The sequence below is a fragment of the Bos grunniens genome, chromosome 8 (genome assembly GCF_055505025.1).
Source record: "Bos grunniens cultivar Pamir isolate PY7600 chromosome 8, Bosgru_T2T1.0, whole genome shotgun sequence".
Lineage (NCBI taxonomy): Eukaryota > Metazoa > Chordata > Mammalia > Artiodactyla > Bovidae > Bos > Bos grunniens.
Window position 1 is genome coordinate 52048790 of NC_141172.1, and position 21756 is coordinate 52070545.

General features: G+C 36.0%; 1 protein-coding gene across 2 annotated transcripts in view; it reads left to right on the plus strand.

Moving 5' to 3' along the window:
* The window catches only part of VPS13A (vacuolar protein sorting 13 homolog A), a 282305-nt gene that overhangs the window by 254919 nt on the left and 5630 nt on the right, over positions 1-21756 (plus strand). For both annotated transcript variants that reach the window (XM_086415617.1, XM_086415619.1), the window contains 3 exons: positions 10877-10962; positions 14337-14460; positions 19470-19544. In XM_086415617.1, the coding sequence (XP_086271743.1) occupies positions 10877-10962; positions 14337-14460; positions 19470-19544 (285 nt within the window). The remainder of the gene's footprint in view (positions 1-10876; positions 10963-14336; positions 14461-19469; positions 19545-21756) is intronic.

The following is a 21756-nucleotide window of genomic DNA, read 5'->3' on the forward strand; positions in this document are numbered from 1 at the left end:
TTTATAATGGTCATATGTAGACATTTATGATGTGGTCTGTCTTAATGTGATAAACCATTTTTATGTCTATATTTATCTCTCAATCAGTATGATAAATTTAACAGTTTATTTCATATCAACCAATATATAGGAATAGTGTACCTCCAAGTATCAGCTTTAAAAGTTTAATAATTTTGTAAAACTGTTTTTTAATGTACCCCTCTTCATTGCATATATATACTCTATACAGTGAAATGGTAACAGATATCTACTAAGTGTGCATTATGCTATTTATCTGAATCTTAGAGATCCTTAATTATTTGAGCATTTATAATATAGTCATTTTGTTTTTATCACCAGATAATCAGGATAGTATATATAATTCTTAATTGGGAATGCTGTGGTTTTCTACTATAAGTTATCATTTATGAATAACTTGTTACATATATTATGTCTACAAAGATTTTTCTAATGTATTCAGTAGAACTTGGAGTTTCTTTGAATTAAAAGAATTTATAGAGACTCACACTCCCTGGAAAAAGGTAATTCCCTTTTGTGAATCACTGATTTACATTGGTTCTCAATCTACAATTTCAGTATTTTATAGAAGATGTGAAATTTTTCAAAAACTAGATTATTTCTTCATTGTTAAAGTAATATATGCTCAGTAAAGAAAAATAGGAATAGAAAAGAAAAAATTACCCTATCTCCCCACTATTTATTATAGTGAATTTCACTTTAAAATTTTATATATTAGTTATGATTCAAATATATAAATTTCTGTTACATATTTTTATTTTATTGTAAATTTTTATAAATTGAATCACTTTTTAAAGAATTATTTTTAATTTCTAAAGATAAAAAAAGTGATTCATTCCATCCCCAATGTAGGAAACCTGGTCTTTATTTCTACAATACATTATAGCCAGCAGAACTTTTCTATATTTTTATAGCTGATGTAGAAGATTTTTCTTTTTGTTTATTGATAATCTCATAGATTATTTTATATTTTTTGTTGTTTTTTTTGAAGCTTTTTCTTTTTCATTGAAAGTATTTTTACCTTTTGACTCTGCCTTTTAAAAAAAATTATCCCTTAAATAAATCTTCTTCTCTGAAAATTCAATTATGTATTTACATGTATATATGATCCTTATGATTTTCATTATGTATGAATATTGACAGCTATGTTGTCCCATGGAGTTACTAATTTTCAACCATTTCAGACATTTAAAAATTTTTTCTATGTTGTCTTTGAATCTCTTTTATCTCTTATAAAGATATCATAGTTGCCATTATATAAGTTGTTGTAGAAGGGAGGCTGTTTTTGTTTGTTGTATATTTCTTTTCTTTCAGAAATTACAGATGTTTATAAGTAGCTACAAACACTGCCTTAATAGCAATTGGAAGACAACTGCCTTCAGCTGATGTGGTCTTTCCCTTTACTTCGGGAGGAGAATTACAACTGATCTGGAAAAAAGGGCTTATCGTAGGCAGTCAGATACCAGAGTAGTGCTGAACATTCTTCCTGACTTCATCTGAAATTTTGAGTAAGTGGACAAGAACTAGGAGATAAAGGACCATTGGATCTTACGCTTCATTTTTAACTCTTCCTCTCCAGAATCTTATTTCTGAATGGGATGAGAAAACTGAAGAGAGCCAAATTCTGTTCTCAAGGCAAATTAAAGTTAGCATCTCAGATAAGGCAGATCCCCTGAAAAGATGATGACCTGTCCATTTGGATACAGTCCTCATATTTCATTTGTTAGTTGATAGAACTCTCTTGGAGAGTCTTTGACACATCATTTTTGAAAGCTTATTCTTTTGAACATTTAATAGTGAACCCCACTAACATATTTTGGGCTAGTGGAGTAACTCACCCCACTTAGAACATTCCAGAATTACATGAAAATATTGTGTGAATAGGACTTTGAAATTACGTCTTTTTCTGGAGGTGATGGTTTCACTGAGGGGAGGTTCCAGTTTCCTTATTCCAGTGTACAATGGATTTTTAGATTATTTTTTAATCCAATAATTGAAATGAGGCTAATTTGATTACTAAATCATTTTCAAAAGTTTGTCATCATTTCATCCCATAAATTAAAATAACTTATCAGTATAGCAATTTGTATTTGTGTGGGCTTGACAGTTTGCAAAGCTATTTAACATACATGATCATTCAGTCTTCACAAGTTAGGAAAACAGCTCAGCTTGCTGAAGTGATATGTGCTAAATCACTCATCCCATAAATTTATAAATATATTAAGGAAGGATAAATGTTATTAAAATAGGAAATGTAGCACATTTAACTTTAAAAGAAATAGAAGTGTTATGCTTAAATAGGTTCAACTTGAGTCTTGTTTTTGCTTACCAAGGGTATGCAAATAGAGTTAAATTTCTACATTAAGTCCTAGTTGAAAAGGTTGCTGCTGCTGCTAAGTCCCTTCAGTCATGTCCGACTCTGTGCGACCCCATGGACTGCAGCCTACCAGGCTTCTCCGTCCATAGGATTCTCCAGGCAAGAACACTGGAGTGGGTTGCCATTTCCTCCTCCAATGCATGAAAGTGGAAAATGAAAGTGAAGTCTCTCAGTCGTGTCTGACTTTTGGCAACCCCATGGACTGCAGCCTACCAGGCTCCTCCATCCATGGGATTTTCCGGGCAACAGTACTGGAGTGGGGTGCCATTCTTAGTCTTATTATCTTCCAAACAGATAATTATCCCTGGGTATTATTTGAAATTGAAGCATTATAAGAGGCATGACACAGCTTGTGGACTATCTGAGTCCATATTTCAATGAGCTGTTAAAATGGGATCCTACTGCATCTACTGGAATACATGCAGTTCTTCTATGTGAACACATTTTTGTAGTAAAAATACTTGGAGGTGCAGTAGTACAATATGGCTCAGTGCCTGGATTCTGGAACTATGTAAACCTGAATTCAGTACCGGTCTTTTGTTTTTACTAGCTTTATAGTCTTTTATTCTAGTCTGATCTTATATTCTAGACTATAAAATGGAGATCATTGTACTAACAGTACCTGGGTACATAATACCTTGATGGTATTGCTAGGATTAAAAGTTAGGTCATGTATATGATTATTAGTACAGTCTCTAATAGGAACTCATTGTTATATTTTCATTATTCTAGATGAATAATAATTTTATGCTAGTTCTTGGTCATCATTTTTCCTCATTTGTCTCCTCTTGGCCAAAATTATCACTAAATTTTGCCCTTTTTTTCTTTTAAGGTTAATAGAATAGTTAGAATGTAGTGACAATTTCCACACATTAATTGTATGGAAACAATAAAACCTCAGTAATTTGGACTGATCTGATTATTTTAATATTTTGAAAGGTTACTGTTTTCAAGTTTATATAGTGTCATGGGTCAGTAAATGTTTATATAGTGTCATGAGTCAATAAATGTTGTTCAGTAGAGGTTCTGCTGGAAATGCATTAGAAAAACTTTTGTAACTATCCACTTACACAAGCCACTTTGTCTGGCTATACTTCTAGATTGCATTAGGTCTGTTGATTAATAGTCTTCTGTTCTCAGTGCACATAATCATGAGCTATTTCTGTCCTTTCTCCAGACTGTTTTAGTTGAACCAGTAGGTAACAATTCACATTTCTTCAGATAATACTTTCTTCTGTTTGAAAAGTCAACTGTTATGCTCAGCTGTGTAAGGTGTTAGCATGGTTTATACTTTGGCTGACAGTCAAAATACCCTGTTTGCATGGGAGGAGACAAAGATACGGGGGGGAGTGGATTAAACAAAGCCTAAGCCTCTTGAGAAATTTGTATGCAGGTCAGGAAGCAACAGTTAGAACTGGACATGGAACAACAGACTGGTTCCAAATAGGAAAAGGAGTACGTCAAGGCTGTATATTGTCACCCTGTTTATTTAACTTATATGCAGAGTACATTATGAGAAATGCTGGACTGGAAGAAGCACAAGCTGGAATCAAGATTGCCGGGAGAAATATCAATAACCTCAGATATGCAGATGACACCACCCTTATGGAAGAAAGTGAAGAGGAACTAAAAAGCCTCTTGATGAAGGTGAAAGAGGAGAGTGAAAAAGTTGGCTTAAAGCTCAACATTCAGAAAACGAAGATCATGGCATCCAGTCCCATCACTTCATGGGAAGTAGACGGGGAAACAGTGGAAACAGTGTCAGACTTTATTTTGGGGGGCTCTAAAATCACTGCAGATGGTGACTGCAGCCATGAAATTAAAAGACGCTTACTCCTTCGAAGAAAAGTTATGACCAACCTAGATAGCATATAGAAAAGCAGAGACATTACTTTGCCAACAAAGGTCTGTCTAGTCAAGGCTGTGGTTTTTCCTGTGGTCATGTATGGATGTGAGAGTTGGACTGTGAAGAAGGCTGAGCGCTGAAGAATTGATGCTTTTGAACTGTGGTGTTGGAGAAGACTCTTGAGAGTCCCTTGGACTGCAAGGAGATCCAACCAGTCCATTCTGAAGGAGATCAGCCCTGGAATTTCTTTGGCGAGAATGATATTAAAGCTGAAACTCCAGTACTTTGGCCACCTCATGCGAAGAGCTGACTCATTGGAAAAGACTGTGATGCTGGGAGGGATTGGGGGCGGGAGGAGAAGGGGACGACAGAGGATGAGATGGCTGGATGGCATCACTGACTCAATGGACGTGAGTCTGAGTGAACTCCAGGAGTTGGTGATGGACAGGGAGGCCTGGCGTGCTGCAAGTCATGGGGTCGCAAAGAGTCGGACACGACTGAGTGACTGAACTGAACTGAATCCTCTTCAGATTTGATGACACAGTCAATGAGATTTAGTTAAAAAAAATTGCCTCACACAATAAGCTAAATATCTCTTCACTTGTGTTTATATCTATTCTATTTTATATATGTATGTATGTATGAAATCACTGAGCTTTCAGGTAATGAATGTCTACTATATTTGCCCATGAAGCTTAGTTGAATACCGTGTTCTTCCTGGCTGTAGCCCTCATATCTCTTACACTTGAAGTGAATTGATAAATCCTTTTTTATCCCTAAGTTTTATCATATTACTCTAAGGAAATTATACTTATTGACTTTCTCAGTAGATGATGAGTAAGTAGATGAACAACTCATCTTGAACAAGTAGATGATTTGTTCATCTACTTATTTACTTCTTAAATAATTGAGAAATGGCAGCATTTAGCATTTTAATTTTATGTTTACTTCCCTGAATTTTGTCATTTTTAAAGTAAACTTAATTTTTTTAGTACAATCTGTTCATAAACCTTTCACTTTTCCCCCCATTATCTCCTAACCAGATTAGCCAATCTGTAAAACCATTTATTGGTTATCCAGTAGATTTTCTTGCTCAATAGCATTTTATCTTTTTTTCATCTAGATAAATTTCATTTTCCTTTTACCACTCATGTGAAGTGAAAGTCACTCAGTTGTGTCTGACTCTTTGCAACCCCATGGACTATAGAGTCCATGGAATTCTCTAGGCCAGAATACTGGAGTGGGTAGCCTTTCCCTTCTCCAGAGGATCTTCCCAACCCAGGGATCGAACCCAGGTCTCCCACATTGCAAGTGAATTCTTTACCAGCTGAGCCACAAGGAAATCTCAAGAACACTGAAATGGGTAGCCTGTCCCTTCTCCAGCGGATCTTCCCTACCCAGGAATCCAACCAGGGTCTCCTGCATTGCAGGCGGATTCTTTACCAACTGAGCTATCTTAATATATGTATATATTATATAATATATGAACTATATATATTATATATATATAATATGAGCTACCTTAATATATGTAATATATGTATCTTAATATATACCTCTATGAAACTCCTCTTCTTAAAAAGTCAGATAGTAATCAGATTTTGGTTTTGTTTTTTGCTTAACTGTATTCCTATCTTTACCTAATTTTCTTAAATATATTTAGACTGAATATTATCACCTTGTATTTGGGATTTAAAGCCTTCCATGTTAATGAGTTGTTCCTATCATCTGCCTTTTCATATTTTGCTTTTTTCTTTCAGAAATGTTTTTGTTATAGAACTCTGCTACTTCATAGCATTTGGATGGTTTGAAAGTATTAGCTGTGTTTTCTATATTACTGTAGTTGTTAGGTATGTTCTTTTTCTAAAGTACTGGAACTTATCTGGCAGGAAATACAGATTTAGTAGAGAATAACTGATACAACTGCCTATCCAGTTCCTACTTTTTGTGTGTTTCTAATGTATAGTCAATTTGGTTTGGATTTTTTTATATCTAGCAAACTAAGGTTTACATACACATCTTTTCTATTGTAAAAGGAACCCTTACCAATAACCATACATTTTAATTGTTACCTGTAGGTTCTGACAATTATATACAACAAATGCAGTTTCCTTAGTGTTTCTGTTTATTTCGTTAAGAAAATACTTAAATGATGATGGATAATTCATATATTCTATTAATGAGTAAGGCAAAAAATCCTTTTCTTTTAACACTATAGCATATAGATGAAACGAACATGTCTAAAGTACTGGCAGTTGTACCTGAAACCTCAGACGAACTCATTGATATTTCTGCCGGACTTTGGTCTTGATGCAAAGACTACATGTGATTCCTAGTCCTGGTATTGCTAATTATTCATTTATTTTAAAGGATATCACAAATTATTTTAGGAAAAACATTCATACCTAACATCTATTTAGAGTAGAAGAAGATAGGGTATTAATATTTTACTGTTGGAACCCTGTTAACCTAAAAGAAATTAAGCCCCCCCCCAAAAAAAAATTAAGCCAGTCTGAGCTGCTTTAGCAGCCTTCCAAGGCAACAGCCAGCATCCAGGGATATTGAAGACATTTTTGAGGTCACGGAAACATGTGACATGGTGTAGTGAAAAGCATTGAAATTAGAAATAAATAAACCACTTTTCCTGAGCCCACTTCCATAACTTACATGTCTGAAGTACTGACCAAGTGACCCCAAGCATGTCAGTTAACTGTAATCTTAACCTAATAACACAGGGTTGTCATGAGGATTAGATAGGAAGGACACTTAAATGACCCTTGGTTTCTTCATGTATAAGAGGAAGAGATTAGTTTGGATGAACAGTAATATTCCTTCAGGTCTGAAATTCCAGATTTTAAAAATAATACAAATTATGCTTAGAAAAGTATAAATGTTCGTATGTAGTGAGTTTATAGAGTCAAATAATTTTATCAGGAAGTTGTGACCAAAGGCATGACATTTGTAGATTCTTTACAGCATGATGAAAGATGATTAGCTATCACATTCTCTCCTGTCTATGGGATTTAGTTCCAAAGTTGTCACTTCTGCTTATTAATCCTGTTGTTCTTCCATAGTTACATGTTTTAATGGAGACTGATCAGTAAAATTTTGCTGCGTGTTATCTTTGATGTTTATTCAAATACATTCAAATTCATTATATGTTTCTAAGCAGTTTGTTTGAGCACTCATGTTTCAAGTTTTGCATTTGAGATTTTTGATGAACTCTAAAAAGCATTGCATGAATTACTTTTTATTAGCTTTCTTTTTATCAGATTTTATTGTGACTGTTGAAGGTGGTTGATTACTTAAATGTACAGATCAGATTGGAACTGAAAAGTGAAAGGTGATGAAAAGAAATTAAGTTGAAATACCCAAACCTAATATTGAAATAAAAGTTACTTAGAACTGAACCATTAGATTTTAAATTATTTGAAGATTGTAATCTATTAATGGGGTTTATAGACTCTTGGCTTCTTTTAGTAGTGCTGTTCTTGAGGAAATAAACATTTGTATTCTGAACAAAAGAAAATAAATACTTGCAAGCTTATTTTTCTTCCAATACCATAAAACTGAAATGAAGGATGTAAAATTATAAATAAAAGCTTCACTTGTACCTCCATCCCCATCATTATCCTTCCTAAGCCCAGAGGAAAATGCTGTGAACAGATTTGGTGTGTTACCACCAACCCTTATAGAAATTATTTGTTTTTATGCAAATATATGTGTTGCTACTCCCCTCATTCATTCTCAGTAACTTAATTTCTTTTCAGATAGTATATCTTGCCTAGTTTTCAGTATCAGTACACACTCATCTACCTTTTATTACCCTTGTAAGCAGGATTGTTTCTTTTTCATGATTGTATAGTGTCCTGTTGTATGCCTGCTGTAATTTATTTAAACAGTCTTCTGTTTTTGAACATTTAGGTTTTTTGCATTTAACACATTACCACGAAGATTCCTATATATATTTCTTGGCATGGCTTTGCATAAGATAAATCATAGCAGTGCAATTTCCAACCCAAAGGATACATTTATTTGACTTGACTTTTCTTGATTTTGAGTTAGGTTAAACATTTTCTCATGTTTATTGTCGGATTTTGTGTTTTGTTGAACTACCTGGTCATATCCTTATACATTTTCCTATAGACTGACTCCTTTTTCTTCCATTGGTTCATTCATATTACTAGAATTCTATGTGTTATGATATTAGTTTTTTGTCACTGTATTAACAGATATTTTCCTAATTTATCCTTTGATTTTTATTTTCTTTCTGTTTGCTTACTGTTTTGCTATTCACTGGTCTTTAATTTCCACATACTTAACAGTTCTTATGGACTTTGTGTTTTACATTTAGACCTTTACTGTAAAATCATAAAAGTGTTATTTTATTCTAGTACTTCTGTAATTTCATTTTGTGTAGTTAAATTAGTGATACATTTGGAATTAATTTGGTGGAAAGAGAGAAACAGAGATCTACCTTTAGCCAGCAAGTTGCTTGAAACATCATTTATTTGGAAATGCATGTTTTTGCCCAATAATTTGAAATGTCTTGATTTTATAAATACCTGTGTTTGGATATATAGGATTTTATAAAATCCTGTTGTATTTTGGTCAGTTTCTGGAATCAGTATGCTTTCTATTGATATGTCTGTATATAACTTCCACTAGCACCAGACTGTTTCACGCCTGCAACTTTATAAATTGTATTAATGTCAGCTAGGGTAGTTCTTATTCTCCTTTCATAGTTTATATTATCACTTATTTTCATATAAATCTTATAATTTTGTCAAATCACTTTCTCCCCTCCTCAAAACAAATAACAAATACCATCTTGGAATCACATTAAGAGTTCATGTATAAAAATAGGATGGAAGAATAAAATCTTTATTATAATGAATTTTTATATCCAAGAATAAGAGATGGATTTCCATTTTCAAATTTTCTATTATTCTTCTCAATAGAGTGTTACAGCTTTTATCATACAAATTCTGCATGTTATTTATTAAATGTAATATATAAACATTTATCTTTTTATTACCTTTGTAAGCAGGTTTGTTTTCCTTCCATTTTTCAAATTGATTACTGTGTTTTAAAGTAAAGTTAACTGGATTTTGTATTTGGATTTTCCAGATACGGTTATCTGCAAGTAATTTCTACTCTTCCTCTCTAATATTTGATGCTTCTTTTTTTAAATAATTTCTTAAAATATGACCCACTTTACCACTAGTTTTGCAAATTTATTTGCATAATTTATATGTTATTAATTTTTCTGAATCTGTGGTTATGTCCCTTTTTCATTTGTAACTCAAGGAATTGAAGTTTAAATGGCCCTACTCACTACAGTAAATAGTAAAGTTACTCTTTTCCTCAATATTATGATTTTTGAAGTTAGAAAATGCTTCCGTGCAGTTAATTTGTATGTTTTATTCTGCTTTTTTTTTTAACTTCTTTAATAAAAAAGTCTATTGTATCAGCCTTCTAAAGCAACCTTACTGTGAAGGTTGTTAGCTTTCTTGTTAGCTAACCTCACTTGTTAGCTTTCTTCTAAATTATATACTTTGAGTTTTTTGATATAGCCTCATGGAATACAGTTTTCTAGAATCTTTATATTCCCTTTTGGAATTTCTTCAAGAGATCTAACATTTTTGTCTAAATTCTTAAGGAATCTTAGTCACAGTTACATTGCTTGCCTTTAATAAATAATAGTCTAGCCTGATATACATTTTAAATAGCCAGAGTAATTCCATTTTCAGAGCACATTATATTGAGAATATTAAGTCTATCTTGTTTATGTAGTTAACTTTATATTTTGTGAGACAAAGAACTGTTAATCACATCATGTACAGACAATGTTTCAGCAGTCTTAAAAGAGAAAGTCTAGTCTGTGGGCTGGTTCTGGGGTTTCCTGTCTTTCCAGAAATAATTTGCTTCCTAATTTTGAATGAACTGTGAGATTGGCAAAGAAAAGCATGTTTGTAAGGCAGATATGAGAATCATAGGCAAGAGGCAAAGTGGGAGCTAATAGTAGTTTATGTGATGCGTATGTTTAAATATGTATTAGTGTTTATATGTGGTTTTGTACAGATATGATCAAATACTAATCTGTTTTCCAAGACAGAATGAATGTGATTGTTTAATACTAACTTCAGTAGGTTTCACTTCAGTTCAGTCGCTCAGTCGTGTCCAGCTCTTTGTGACCCCATGAACCGCAGCACGCCAGGCCTCCCTGTCCATCACCAACTCCTGGAGTTCACTCAGACTCATGTCCATTGAGTCGGTGATGCCATCCAACCATCTCATCCTCTGTCGTCCCCTTCTCCTCCTGCCCCCAGTCCCTCCCAGCATCAGGGTCTTTTCACTTAAACTTTGTAAAATAACAATATCTTCTAAAACTAGCATTAAATGCCAGTATAGCGGCTGTTGAGTAATCTTGAATAAAGTAGTACAAAAAGGTGCTTTTTAAGAAGGAGCAGCAATGATTTTGTGAATATTCAACTTTCTAACAATATGTTTACTGTGTAAATGTGTTAATGAATTTGCCCCCTTGAGAAGGGTTTTTAGAGGATCAGTAAAGCATTATTTGCATTAGAAGAGGATATTATCAACTTTCTCATTCTCTCACCTTTCTTTTTTAGGTCATGGAAAACGGAAGATTTGCAAAATACAAATATTTTACCCATGTCATGATCAATAAGACAGACATGTTAATGATTACCAGAAGGTAACCTCCTTTCTCTAGTATAATTTGATAACAGGTTAACTGACAATCACTCATGAAGTGAAGCAGTTGTTATTCACATCTTATTCCACATATTTAACACTGATTCATAGTAACTATGGGGCTTCCCTGGTGGCTCAGACAGTTAAAAAATCTGCCTGTAATGCGGGAGACCTGGTTTGGATCCCTGGATCAGGAAAATCACCTGGAGAAGGGAATGGCAACCCACTCCATTACTCTTGCCTGGAGAATCTCATGGACAGAAGAGCCTGGTGAGCTACAGTCCATAGAGTCTCAGAGAGTTAGACGCAACTAACAGCTCACTTCATAGTAACTGTGATTCTCTTGCTCTGCAAGCCTCGTGCCTAAAACTGTACATGCATACAAATAAATGCATAACCATGCACAAGCATAACTTTAAGTACTTTTATTTGTTTCAACCAATTAAGTGAATACAGAAATTCCCCATAAAACTGTACTCTAAAGGGTGGGCAATACCATTCCTTTCACCTCTCTGAAAAAGTGTACAATTTCAGGTTACCCCAGAAGTCAGTAATCTTCTGGTGGTATCTGACCATTAGAATATATAGAGAAACTCAATCACATAGATAGGTGTACCATTGGAGACAGATTAGTTTTTACAGCCAGATCCTCACTTTGGCCTGTAGGTAGTAGAGGGAAACATAAAAATATACAGTGGCATAGCCTCAGAACAGCAAGTGTTCACAGGAGTTATTGTTGATATTATGAAACCTGGGGAAAGAATAAGCAAGTGCAGTTTTAAGATGGATTTCTGGATAGTAGGGAGTAGAAATGTAGCTGAGGAGGAGAAATACAACTAAATAGAAAGGAGTGGCCGACTGATTGATGCAGGTTTGTTCACTGCCAAAAGGGTGAATTTATATAAGCATCTTGTTGGTTCAAGTTGATTATTGAACTTAGCAGTCATTTTTACTGTTTTTAATCCTAATAATTTCTGAGCCCCAAATTTATAACACTATCTTAATTTTCTTGTTAAAGAGTAACATAAAGTAGAAAACTCACAGTATTTAGAAGGTGTAGATGCGAGAGGCAGTATTCTTTCCATCTCAGCTACTAGTCCCTCTTTTCCTAGAGGCGACTTGCTTTTGTTTGTTTTGTGTCCTTGAAATACTCTATGCCTGTGCAAGCAAAAGTCTGCCTCTAAAAGCGTATGTCTGCCTGAATAGGCATGTTGTGGCTGTTGTTCAGTTGCTAAGCCATGTTTGATTCCTTGTGACCCCATGGACTGCAGCACTCCAGGCTCCTCTGTCCTTCACTATCTCCTGGAGTTTGGCCAAATTCATGTCCATTGAGTTGGTGATGCTATCTAACCATCTTATCCCCTGCCACCACCTTTTCCTTTTGCCCTCCATCTTTCCCAGCATCAGAATCTTTTCCAGTGAGTCAGCTCTTTGCATCAGCCAAAAGTTTGGAGCTTTAGTTTCAGCATCAATCCTTCTAGTGAATGTTTAGGGTTGATTTCCATTAGGATTCACTGGTTTGATTTCCTTGCTATCCAAGTGACTCTCAAAAGTCTTCTCCAGCACCACAATCTGAAAGCATCAAGTTTTCGGCACTCAGCCTTTTTTATGGTCCAACACTCAAATCCATCCATGACCATAGCTTTGACTATATTGACTTTTGTTGGCACAGTGATGTCTCTGCTTTTTAATATGCTATCTAGGTTTGTCATAGCTTTCATTCCAAGGAGGAAGCATCTTTTAATTTCTGCAGTCACCATCTGCAGTGATTCTGGAGCCCCCAGAAATAAAATCTGCCACTGCTTCCACTATTTCCCCTTCTGTTTGCCATGAAGTGATGGGACCGTATGCCCTTATCTTAGTTTTTTGTATAGGCATACAAATACATATTTTAATGTAAATGGGAATCCATTATTAAACACCATTCTGTACCTTAATTCTTTACTTAAGGCCTATGTCTTAAAGAGTATTCCATGATTAAGAGATCTTTCTTAATTTGTAAATGACTGCCTAGTATTCATTTAGAAATATGTACTATAATGTACACCTAAGTTGTTTCTGAACTTTTATATTTAAAGACCAGTGCTTCAGTCGTTTTTGTTCACAGCAGCATTCAGTCATGTTTTATTAACCCTTCTCCCCATTGACTAAGGGAAGGGTGACTCATCAGAGTTAAACAAGAATCATTTGCTAAGTTTATTATTTCCACATCTTGCAACATTTTAGAAATAACTTTCTTCTCAACATAGTGGACCTCTTTAAGTGTGGTCATATAAACCTTGACAGTAACTGTAATGAGTTAGTTGATTGAAAAATGATATTTATACTTAGGGTGTACTTTCCAAGTTTTGCACTTGAAGATAAAGGAGCTTTGAATCAGGAGAGGAGATACTAAGTATCTGCAATAAAATTAGCTTAGCTTTGGTTTTTCACATGGTTGTAGATATTCTGGAGGACCAGTGGGTCTAGTCCAACAGTCTCTATAATCCGATTGGTGAAAGAAGGGATCAGAGACAGAAGATGGAGATGAAAGAAATAAATCTTGATTAGCTGTCTTTTTTTTTCCATTCTAGCCATGTATCAGCTGTTTCTTTAATTCAGTCCCTTAACTTAAAGTATATGCCACTTAAAGAAACCTCTGATTGTACTTACAGTTGATGTTTCAGCCAGGAAGACGACTTGAGGAAGAAAGGCCTTTGAAGGAAGAATTAAATAGAATTATTATAAACAGAATTATTTGTATCTCTTGATTTCTTTCCTCAAAATAATTGGGGGAGAACAAGAATTACTTTTAAAAATCTCTTTCTGATAAAGTTTGGTAAATATATTTTATGGAGCCTTAGCAACAACAGCATTTTTTTCTAAAGCACTAATTCCATGGAAGTTCTCCAAAATATTGCTTGGTAACTGTTTCTCTTAACTTTGTCCTGTTTCTTAAAAAATTTCTAATATATTTCACTTTATAAGTACTTTAGTTTTTCTAATATAAGTATGTCATGCTGTACATTTCCTACTAAACATTGCTACAGATTTCATGTTTTCATTCTCAGTTAGTTCAGTTATTTTCCAATTTCCTTTGAGATTCTTTGACCCATGTATTTTTTTTTTTAGAAGTATTCTTCTAATGTTAAGTGAACATTTGGAAGTATCCTTTTCTGTTACCTGTTTTCTGGTTTAATTTGATTAAACATACTGAGAACATATTTTGTTTTATTTCAGTTCCCTTAAATTCATTATAGTCTTTTATGACCTCGAATGTGGTGTCTCTTAGTGAATGTTCTACATGCCCTTGCAAAAAAGGTGTGTACTGCTTTATTATATTATTGGATGTAAATCCTTCAGTTTTTAAAGTGGATTCTTTTTTCTCTTTTTGAGTGGTGTGTTGTTTGTAACAAAAGGAACATTTGGACAGCTTACTTGTGAGTGGCAATATAGTTTTGATGAGTTTACCAAAGAGCCATTCATTGTTCATGAGAGAAGACTACGCATCGAAGCAAAGGTATGTTGAATAGAATTTTTTTAACACTTGGTGCTGAAAACAACACATTAAAATAGTCTTGACCTCTGTAATGTTTTCTACCTCTTTTATAGATGTTGCTTCATCTTCTTATGGTTTTTCTTTGCACTGCTGTCTTACTCAGGCTTAAAGAAAAGAAACTTAGGCCAAGAAGAAATGCACTTTTGTTCTGTCACATTGACAACATTTGTGGGTCCTCATTTCATACTCAGTAACAGAACTGTACCTTCCTCGTTGCTATCTAAGGCACTAAAGTGAGATATTTGTATACCTTAGAATCCCTGGCAGTTGCCTACAGAATGTTTTTCCCTGAAATGCTCAGTTTTCACTCTAACAGCCTGTTATCAATAATTCTTTTATCTTTTTATAGATATTATCTTCCTAATTCAATTGTAATCTTCTTGAATGCAGAGACCATTTCTCTGATCTTTAGCAGCTAGTGCAGTACCTGGTACTTAGATGTTGATATAAAATACAGAAAATTGCTAGTCATTTGGTAAATCATAAGGAGTCTCAATATCCATTGTAAGTTGGCCAGGGAATGGTCATGGGATCAGTATGGTGCTGCCAGGAAGGAAGGGTCAGCTCTATATGAAGTTTTGGCAGTAAGAGATGGTGAGAAGTAGTTACCCAGAGGTGATTCAAGGAATTGTTACTGGAAGAAGGGGCATTGGACACAGTCAGAAACAAGATTTCTTCTAGGCTAGCCTACAGAACAGAACTGTGCCTAGGTCCTATGCTTAACTGCTGCTGCTGCTAAGTCACTTCAGTCGTGTCTGACTCTGTGGGACCCCAGAGATGGAAGCCCACCCGTCCCTGGGGTTCTCAAAGCAAGAACACTGGAGTGGGTTGCCATTTGCTTCTCCAATGCATGAAAGTGAAAGTGAAGTCACTCAGTCGTGTCCGACTCTTAGCGACCCCATGGGCTGCAGCCTACCAGGCTCCTCTGTCCATGTGATTTTCTAGGCAGGAGTACTGGAGTGGGGTGCCATTGCCTTCTCCGATGCTTAACTAGTGAAGACCTTTAGTTCAATCTTACCATTAATTTCAAAGACATGGGGCAGCTCTTAAGTAGACTGCATGTTAGTTTTTGAGCATCTTAGTCCAATTTACCCACTGAGAATTTCTCTGATTCACTCAGAAAATGAAAGACCCTGTGGCCACTTATGAAATAATGAGTAGCCCCAGGTCAGTAGGTGCCCAATATGATACTGGAGATCAGTGGCGAACTAATTCCAGAAAGAATGAAGAGATGGAGCTAAAGCAAAAACAACACCCAGTTTGGATGTGACTGGCGATGGAAGTAAAGTCTGATGCTGTAAAGAGCAATATTGCATAGGAACCTGGAATGTTAGGTCCATGAATCAAAGCAAATTGGAAGTGGTCAAACATGAGATGGCAAGAGTGAACATCGACATTTTAGCAATCAGAGAAATGAAATGGACTGGAATGGGTGAATTTAACTCAGATGACCATTATATCTACTACTGTGGGCAAGAATCCCTTAGAAGAAATGGAATAGTCCTCAGAGTCAACAGAAGAGTTTGAAATGCAGTACTTGGATGCAATCTCAAAAATGATAGAATGATCTCTCTTTGTTTCCAAGACAAACCAATCAGTATCACAGTAATCCAAGTCTTTTCCCCAACCAGTAATGCTGAAAAAGCTGAACAGTTCTATGAAGACCTACAAGATCATCTAGAACTAACATCCAAAAAAAGATGTCCTTTTCATTATAGGGGACTGGAATGCAAAAGTAGGAAGTCAAGAAATACCTGCAGTAATGGGCAAATTTGGCCTTGGAGTACAGAATGAAGCAGGGCAAAAGCTAAAAGAGTATTGCCAAGAAAACACACTGGTCATAGCAAACACCCTCTTCCAACAACACAAGAGAAGACTCTACACATGGACATCACCAGATAGTCAGTAATGAAATCAGATTGATTATATTCTTTGCAGCCAAAGATGGAGAAGCTCTGTATAGTCAGCAAAAACAAGACCGGGAGTTGACGGTGGCTCAGATCATGAACTCCTTACTGCCAAATTCAGACTTAAATTGAAGAAAGTAGGCAAAATTGCTAAACCATTCAGGTATGACCTAAATCAAATCCCTTATACAGTGGAAGTGACAAATAGATTCAAGGGGTTAGACCTGGTGGACAGAGTGCCTGAAGAACTATGGACAGAGGTTTATGACATTGTACAGGAGGCAGTGATCAAGACCATCCCCGAGAAAAAGAAATGCAAAAAGGCAAAATGGTTGTCTGAGGAGGTCGTACATACAGCTACTAAAAGAAGAGAAGCTAAAGGCAAAGGAAAAAAGGAAAGATATTCCCATTTGAATGCAGAGTTCCAAAGAATAGCAAGAAGAGATAAGAAAGCCTTCCTCAGTGATCAGTGCAAAGAAATAGAGGAAAACAATAGAATGGGAAAGACTAGAGATAAGAAAATTAGAGATACCAAGGGAACTTTGCATGCAAAGATGGGTTCAATAAAGGACAGAAATGGTATGGACCTAACAGAAGCGGAAGATACTAAGAAGAGGTGGCAAGAATACACAGAAGAACTATACAAAAAAGATATTCATAACCCAGATAATCACGATGTTGTGATCACTCACCTAGAGCCAGACATCCTGGAGTGTGAAGTCAAGTGGGCCTTAGAAAGCAGCACTATGAAGAAAGCTAGTGGAGGTGATGGCATTCCAATTGAGCTATTTCAAATTCTGAAAGATGATGCTATGAAAGTGCTGCACTCGATATGCCAGCAATTTGGAAAACTCAGCAGTGGCCACAGGACTGGAAAAGGTCAGTTTTCATTCCAATCCCAAAGGCAATACCAAAGAATGTGCCAACTACCGCATAATTGCATTCATCTCACACACTAGCAAAGTAATACTCAACATTCTCCAAGCTAGGCTTCAACAGTACATGAACCATGAACTTCCAAATGTTCAAGCTGGTTTGAGAAAAGGCAGAGGAACCAGAGATCAAATTTCCAAAATCTGTTGGATTATCAAAACGAGAGTTCCAGAAAAACATCTACTTCTGCTTTATTGACTATGCCAAAGCCTTTGTGTGGATCACAACAAACTGTGGAAAATTCTGAAAGAGATGGGAATACTAGACCACCTGACCTGCTTCCTGAGAAATCTACAGACAGGTCAAGAAGCAACAGGTAGGACTGGACATGGTATAAAGACTGGTTCCTAATCGAGAAAGGAGTAATTAAGGCTGTATATTGTCACCCTGCTTATTTAACTTATATGCAGAATATATCATGAGAAATGCTAGACTGGATGAAGCACAAGCTGGAATCAAGTTTGCTGGGAGAAATAGCAATAACTTCAGGTATGCAGATGACCACCCTTATGGCAGAAAGCGAAGAAGAGCTAAAGAGAGTTGATGAAAGTGAAAGAGTGAAAAAGTTGGTTAAAACTCAACATTCAGAAAACTAAGACCATGGCATCTGGTCCCATCACTTTATGGCAAATAGATGGGGAAACAGTGGAAACAGTGACAGAATTTACTTTTTGGGCTCCAAAATCACTGCAGATGGTTATTGCAGCATGAAATTAAAAGACGTTTGCTCATTGGAAGAAAAGTTGTGACCAACCCAGACAGCTTATTAAAAAGCAGAGACATTACTTTGCCAACAAAGATCCGTCTAGTCAAAGCTGTGGTTTTTCCAGTGGTCATGTATGGATGTGAGAGTTAGACTATAAAGAAAGCTGAGCACTGAAGAATTGATGCTTTTGCACTGTGGTGTTGGAGAAGACTCTTGAGAGTCCCTTGGACTGCAAGGAGATCCATCCTGTCCATCCTAAAGGAAATCAGTCCTGAATATTCATTGGAAGGACTGATGTTGAAGCTGAAACTCCAATACTTTGGCCATCTGATTCGAAGAACTGACTCATTTGAAAAGACCCTGATGCTGGGAAAGATTGAAGGCAGAAGGAGAAGGAGATGCAACAGGATGAGATGGTTGGGAGGCATTACCGACTCAATGGACATGAGTTTGAGTAAACTCCAGAGTTGGTGATGGACAGGGAGGCCTGGCATGCTGAAGTCCGTGGGGTTGCAAAGAGTTGGACATGACTGAGCGACTCACCTGAGTGGCTATTAGGCTCTGCTTTAGCCCATATTGCATTTTTCGGCATTTTTGTAATCTACAAGGATAAACTTCTTATCTCCTTGATTTCTTCCTCTTCCACTAATACCAGCAATATTCCTTTTTTTAAAAAAAATAGAAGAATCTGATTTCTTCTGAAGTCTGTATATGCCTGTTTAATTACTTATAGAAATTGTTAGACTAGTAATATACTGCTTCTTCTATGTCCTTACCCATGGTTAATAGAAGTAATCACCACCCCTCTCTCTTCTTAATAATCCCATTCTTTCTATTTGTCCCTCTAATACGTAACATCCACCACCATCCAACAGTTCTTCTCCCACAAGTACTGAACAGAATACTAAAAGAGTGAAAAAAAAATTGGAGGACAGTCACATAGTACCCACTGTGATTTCTTTGATTCTGAAGCTACATTTTTATTGCATTCTTTAAATAAAAAGAAATGCATTGGTTTAAAATGTCAGAAGTTACAGAAACACAAACACACATGCACATACTTATACACCATGTGTATATATACTCACACACATGTGTACATTATTTTTCAGCTGATTATCATGAGTCCATGGCCAGAAATCAAGAACTATCTGAGAGAGGGAAAATAGTGGCACTGCTTCTAGATGTATCTCCTTCCTATCCTCTGCACCAACCTTTTATGGCTTCACAAAGCAATTGAAATCTCACCTAAAATTTTTTGTTTTAGGTTTAGTGGTAATGGATGGGTTAGAATTTAGTCTTTTTTTTTGTTTGTATTTGATTCTTCTTGATTTCTCATTCTTTTTTTTTTTTTAATGGCATTTCTTTATTTGTATTTCTGCAACTAGATTTCCATTTTAATGAAGAACTTACTCTGTTTATAGGAACGGGTGAAGTCTGTATTCCATGCCAAAGAGTTTGGAAAAATAGTTAACTTCAGAACCCCGGAGGATGCGAGGGTAAATATAGTCAATCTTTTACTTAAACACGTAGCAGCTGCTCATTCAAAGCCGTGTAAGTTGTATTGATGTCTTTAAGGCAGATAAGTTGTGTTAGTTTTTCAATTTCATGTTGTGTTTTGATGATTTAATATATGTAACTATGTAATATTTCCCCCAAATTATTTTTTCATTAGATTGAATTCACATACCTACTTGTTTTTGAAATCAAATTGCTCTCTTATTTTAAATCTTAACTGTAATACTTTGCCAAAAAAAAAAAAGCCAACAAACAAAAGAAATTAATTCACTCTAATGCTCATCTACCAGCTCCAGCAGGGAAAGTATAGCGCCACACTGTTTATTTCTCTACTGTGTAGATGTAATGATTTTTTTTCTTTAATTACTGTAGCCTGGCACAAGGAAGAAGAGCCATGCCTGTAGTCAGAAAATCTGATTTTTAAATACTGGTTCTGTTCCTTCTTGACTGTAGGACCTTGGGGAAGACAGTTAACCTCAGTTTTCTCTGCACCAGGCTCCTCCGTCCATGGGATTTTCTAGGCAAGAGTACTGGAGTGGGTTGCCATTTCCTTCTCCAGGGAATCTTCCCAACCCAGGGATCGAACCCAGGTCTCCCGCATTGTAGACAGACGCTTTACCATCTGAGCCACCAGGGAAGGAAAGGTTGGGACACATACTTTAGGGATTATGGCAATTAAAAGTATATGCACTGTCAAGAAAAGGAAGACGAATTGACTATCTACCTCATTGGTCACAACTTAGATGCTGTTCCTGACACTGAATTGTACTCACTGTGTTGTGAAACTTACAAATAAGAACACAGGGCTTCTTTGCTGAATCCCTGGGCCCTAGGCCTCTCTGCGTTGGTCCTGGCTGGTTATGACTATTTACCAGTTCACTTCTCACACCTGGAGGTCAAAGCAGGAACCTCTTTCACCCATACATGTGTGCCTTGTATCATTTAGCAAGTGCTGTGCCATTTTCTTGGAGAAGGCAATGGCACCCCACTCCAGTGCTCTTGCCTGGGAAATCCCATGGACGGAGGAGCCTAGTAGGCTACAGTCCATGGGACCGCTAAGAGTTGGACACAACTAAGTGACTTCACTTTCACTTTTCACTTTCATGCTTTGGAGAAGGAAATGGCAACCCACTCCAGTGTTCTGGCCTGGAGAATCCCAGGGACAGAGGAGCCTGGTGGGCTTCTGTCTATAGGGTCACACAGAGTCGGGCACGACTGATGCGACTTAGCAGCAGCAGCAGCAATGCCATTTTCTATGTAGACATTGTGATATAAGGTAACATTGACATACTAACAATACAAAACTGAAAAGTGGACAAGTTACAAAGAAAGACTGATAAAGTGACTAGAGTCTCAGTATGCATGTTGCCTGGAACAGGGAGACAGTGTAAAGCATGATGATAATATGACTTGCAGGCCATCTTCTTCATGTTGCTGAAGGGGACATTACCTTCAGTTTCTCTGTAATAAGTTTTCCATTTAATCTCTCACCATATTATTTTATCTCAGAAAGTTCTTTTTAATCTCCCAGCTCAGCCAGAAACATCCAGAAAAAGCTACTGAGCCTAGTTCTCTTTCTCTACTTATCTTAGAGTTGTTCCCACTAGGTTCTTCTTAAATAAAAAAGCACAAATATATCTGCTTAAGATTTTCCTAATGGGATAACCCCAGTTATCACTGACTCCATGGCTTTTATTTGTCATATAGGCCAAATGATAATAGACTTTATCAGCAGAAAGTTTCCCTTCATTTGCATTTTGAAATTTCAGATCCTTTGAAAATAGAAAATACATCATGAAAGCACCTATTAATATGCTCAAGAATGTTGCTATGCTACTACTTACTGTAGAACTATATGTATTATTTCTACTCAGTCAGATCCCAATATATAGAATGATGAAGGTTTGTGATACAGAATTGGCATAGGTTGGAAGGAATTCTGCATGGATGATTTTTACACTATGCCAGAGTTATTCAATCCAGCTGTCAAATTACCCTTCTCTCTCGGGATGGATCATTTTACTTTTCTTATTCTGAAGATGAACATCTAAGTCCAAAGACCTTAGAATGGTATTGTTACTACTGTTAAACCCAGTACCATTGTTCCTGAGTCACCTGGACTATTTAAGTGAATGAATGATCTCTCCTACATAGTGAATTTAGTTCTTGGCTATTTCAGTATACTCCTGACTA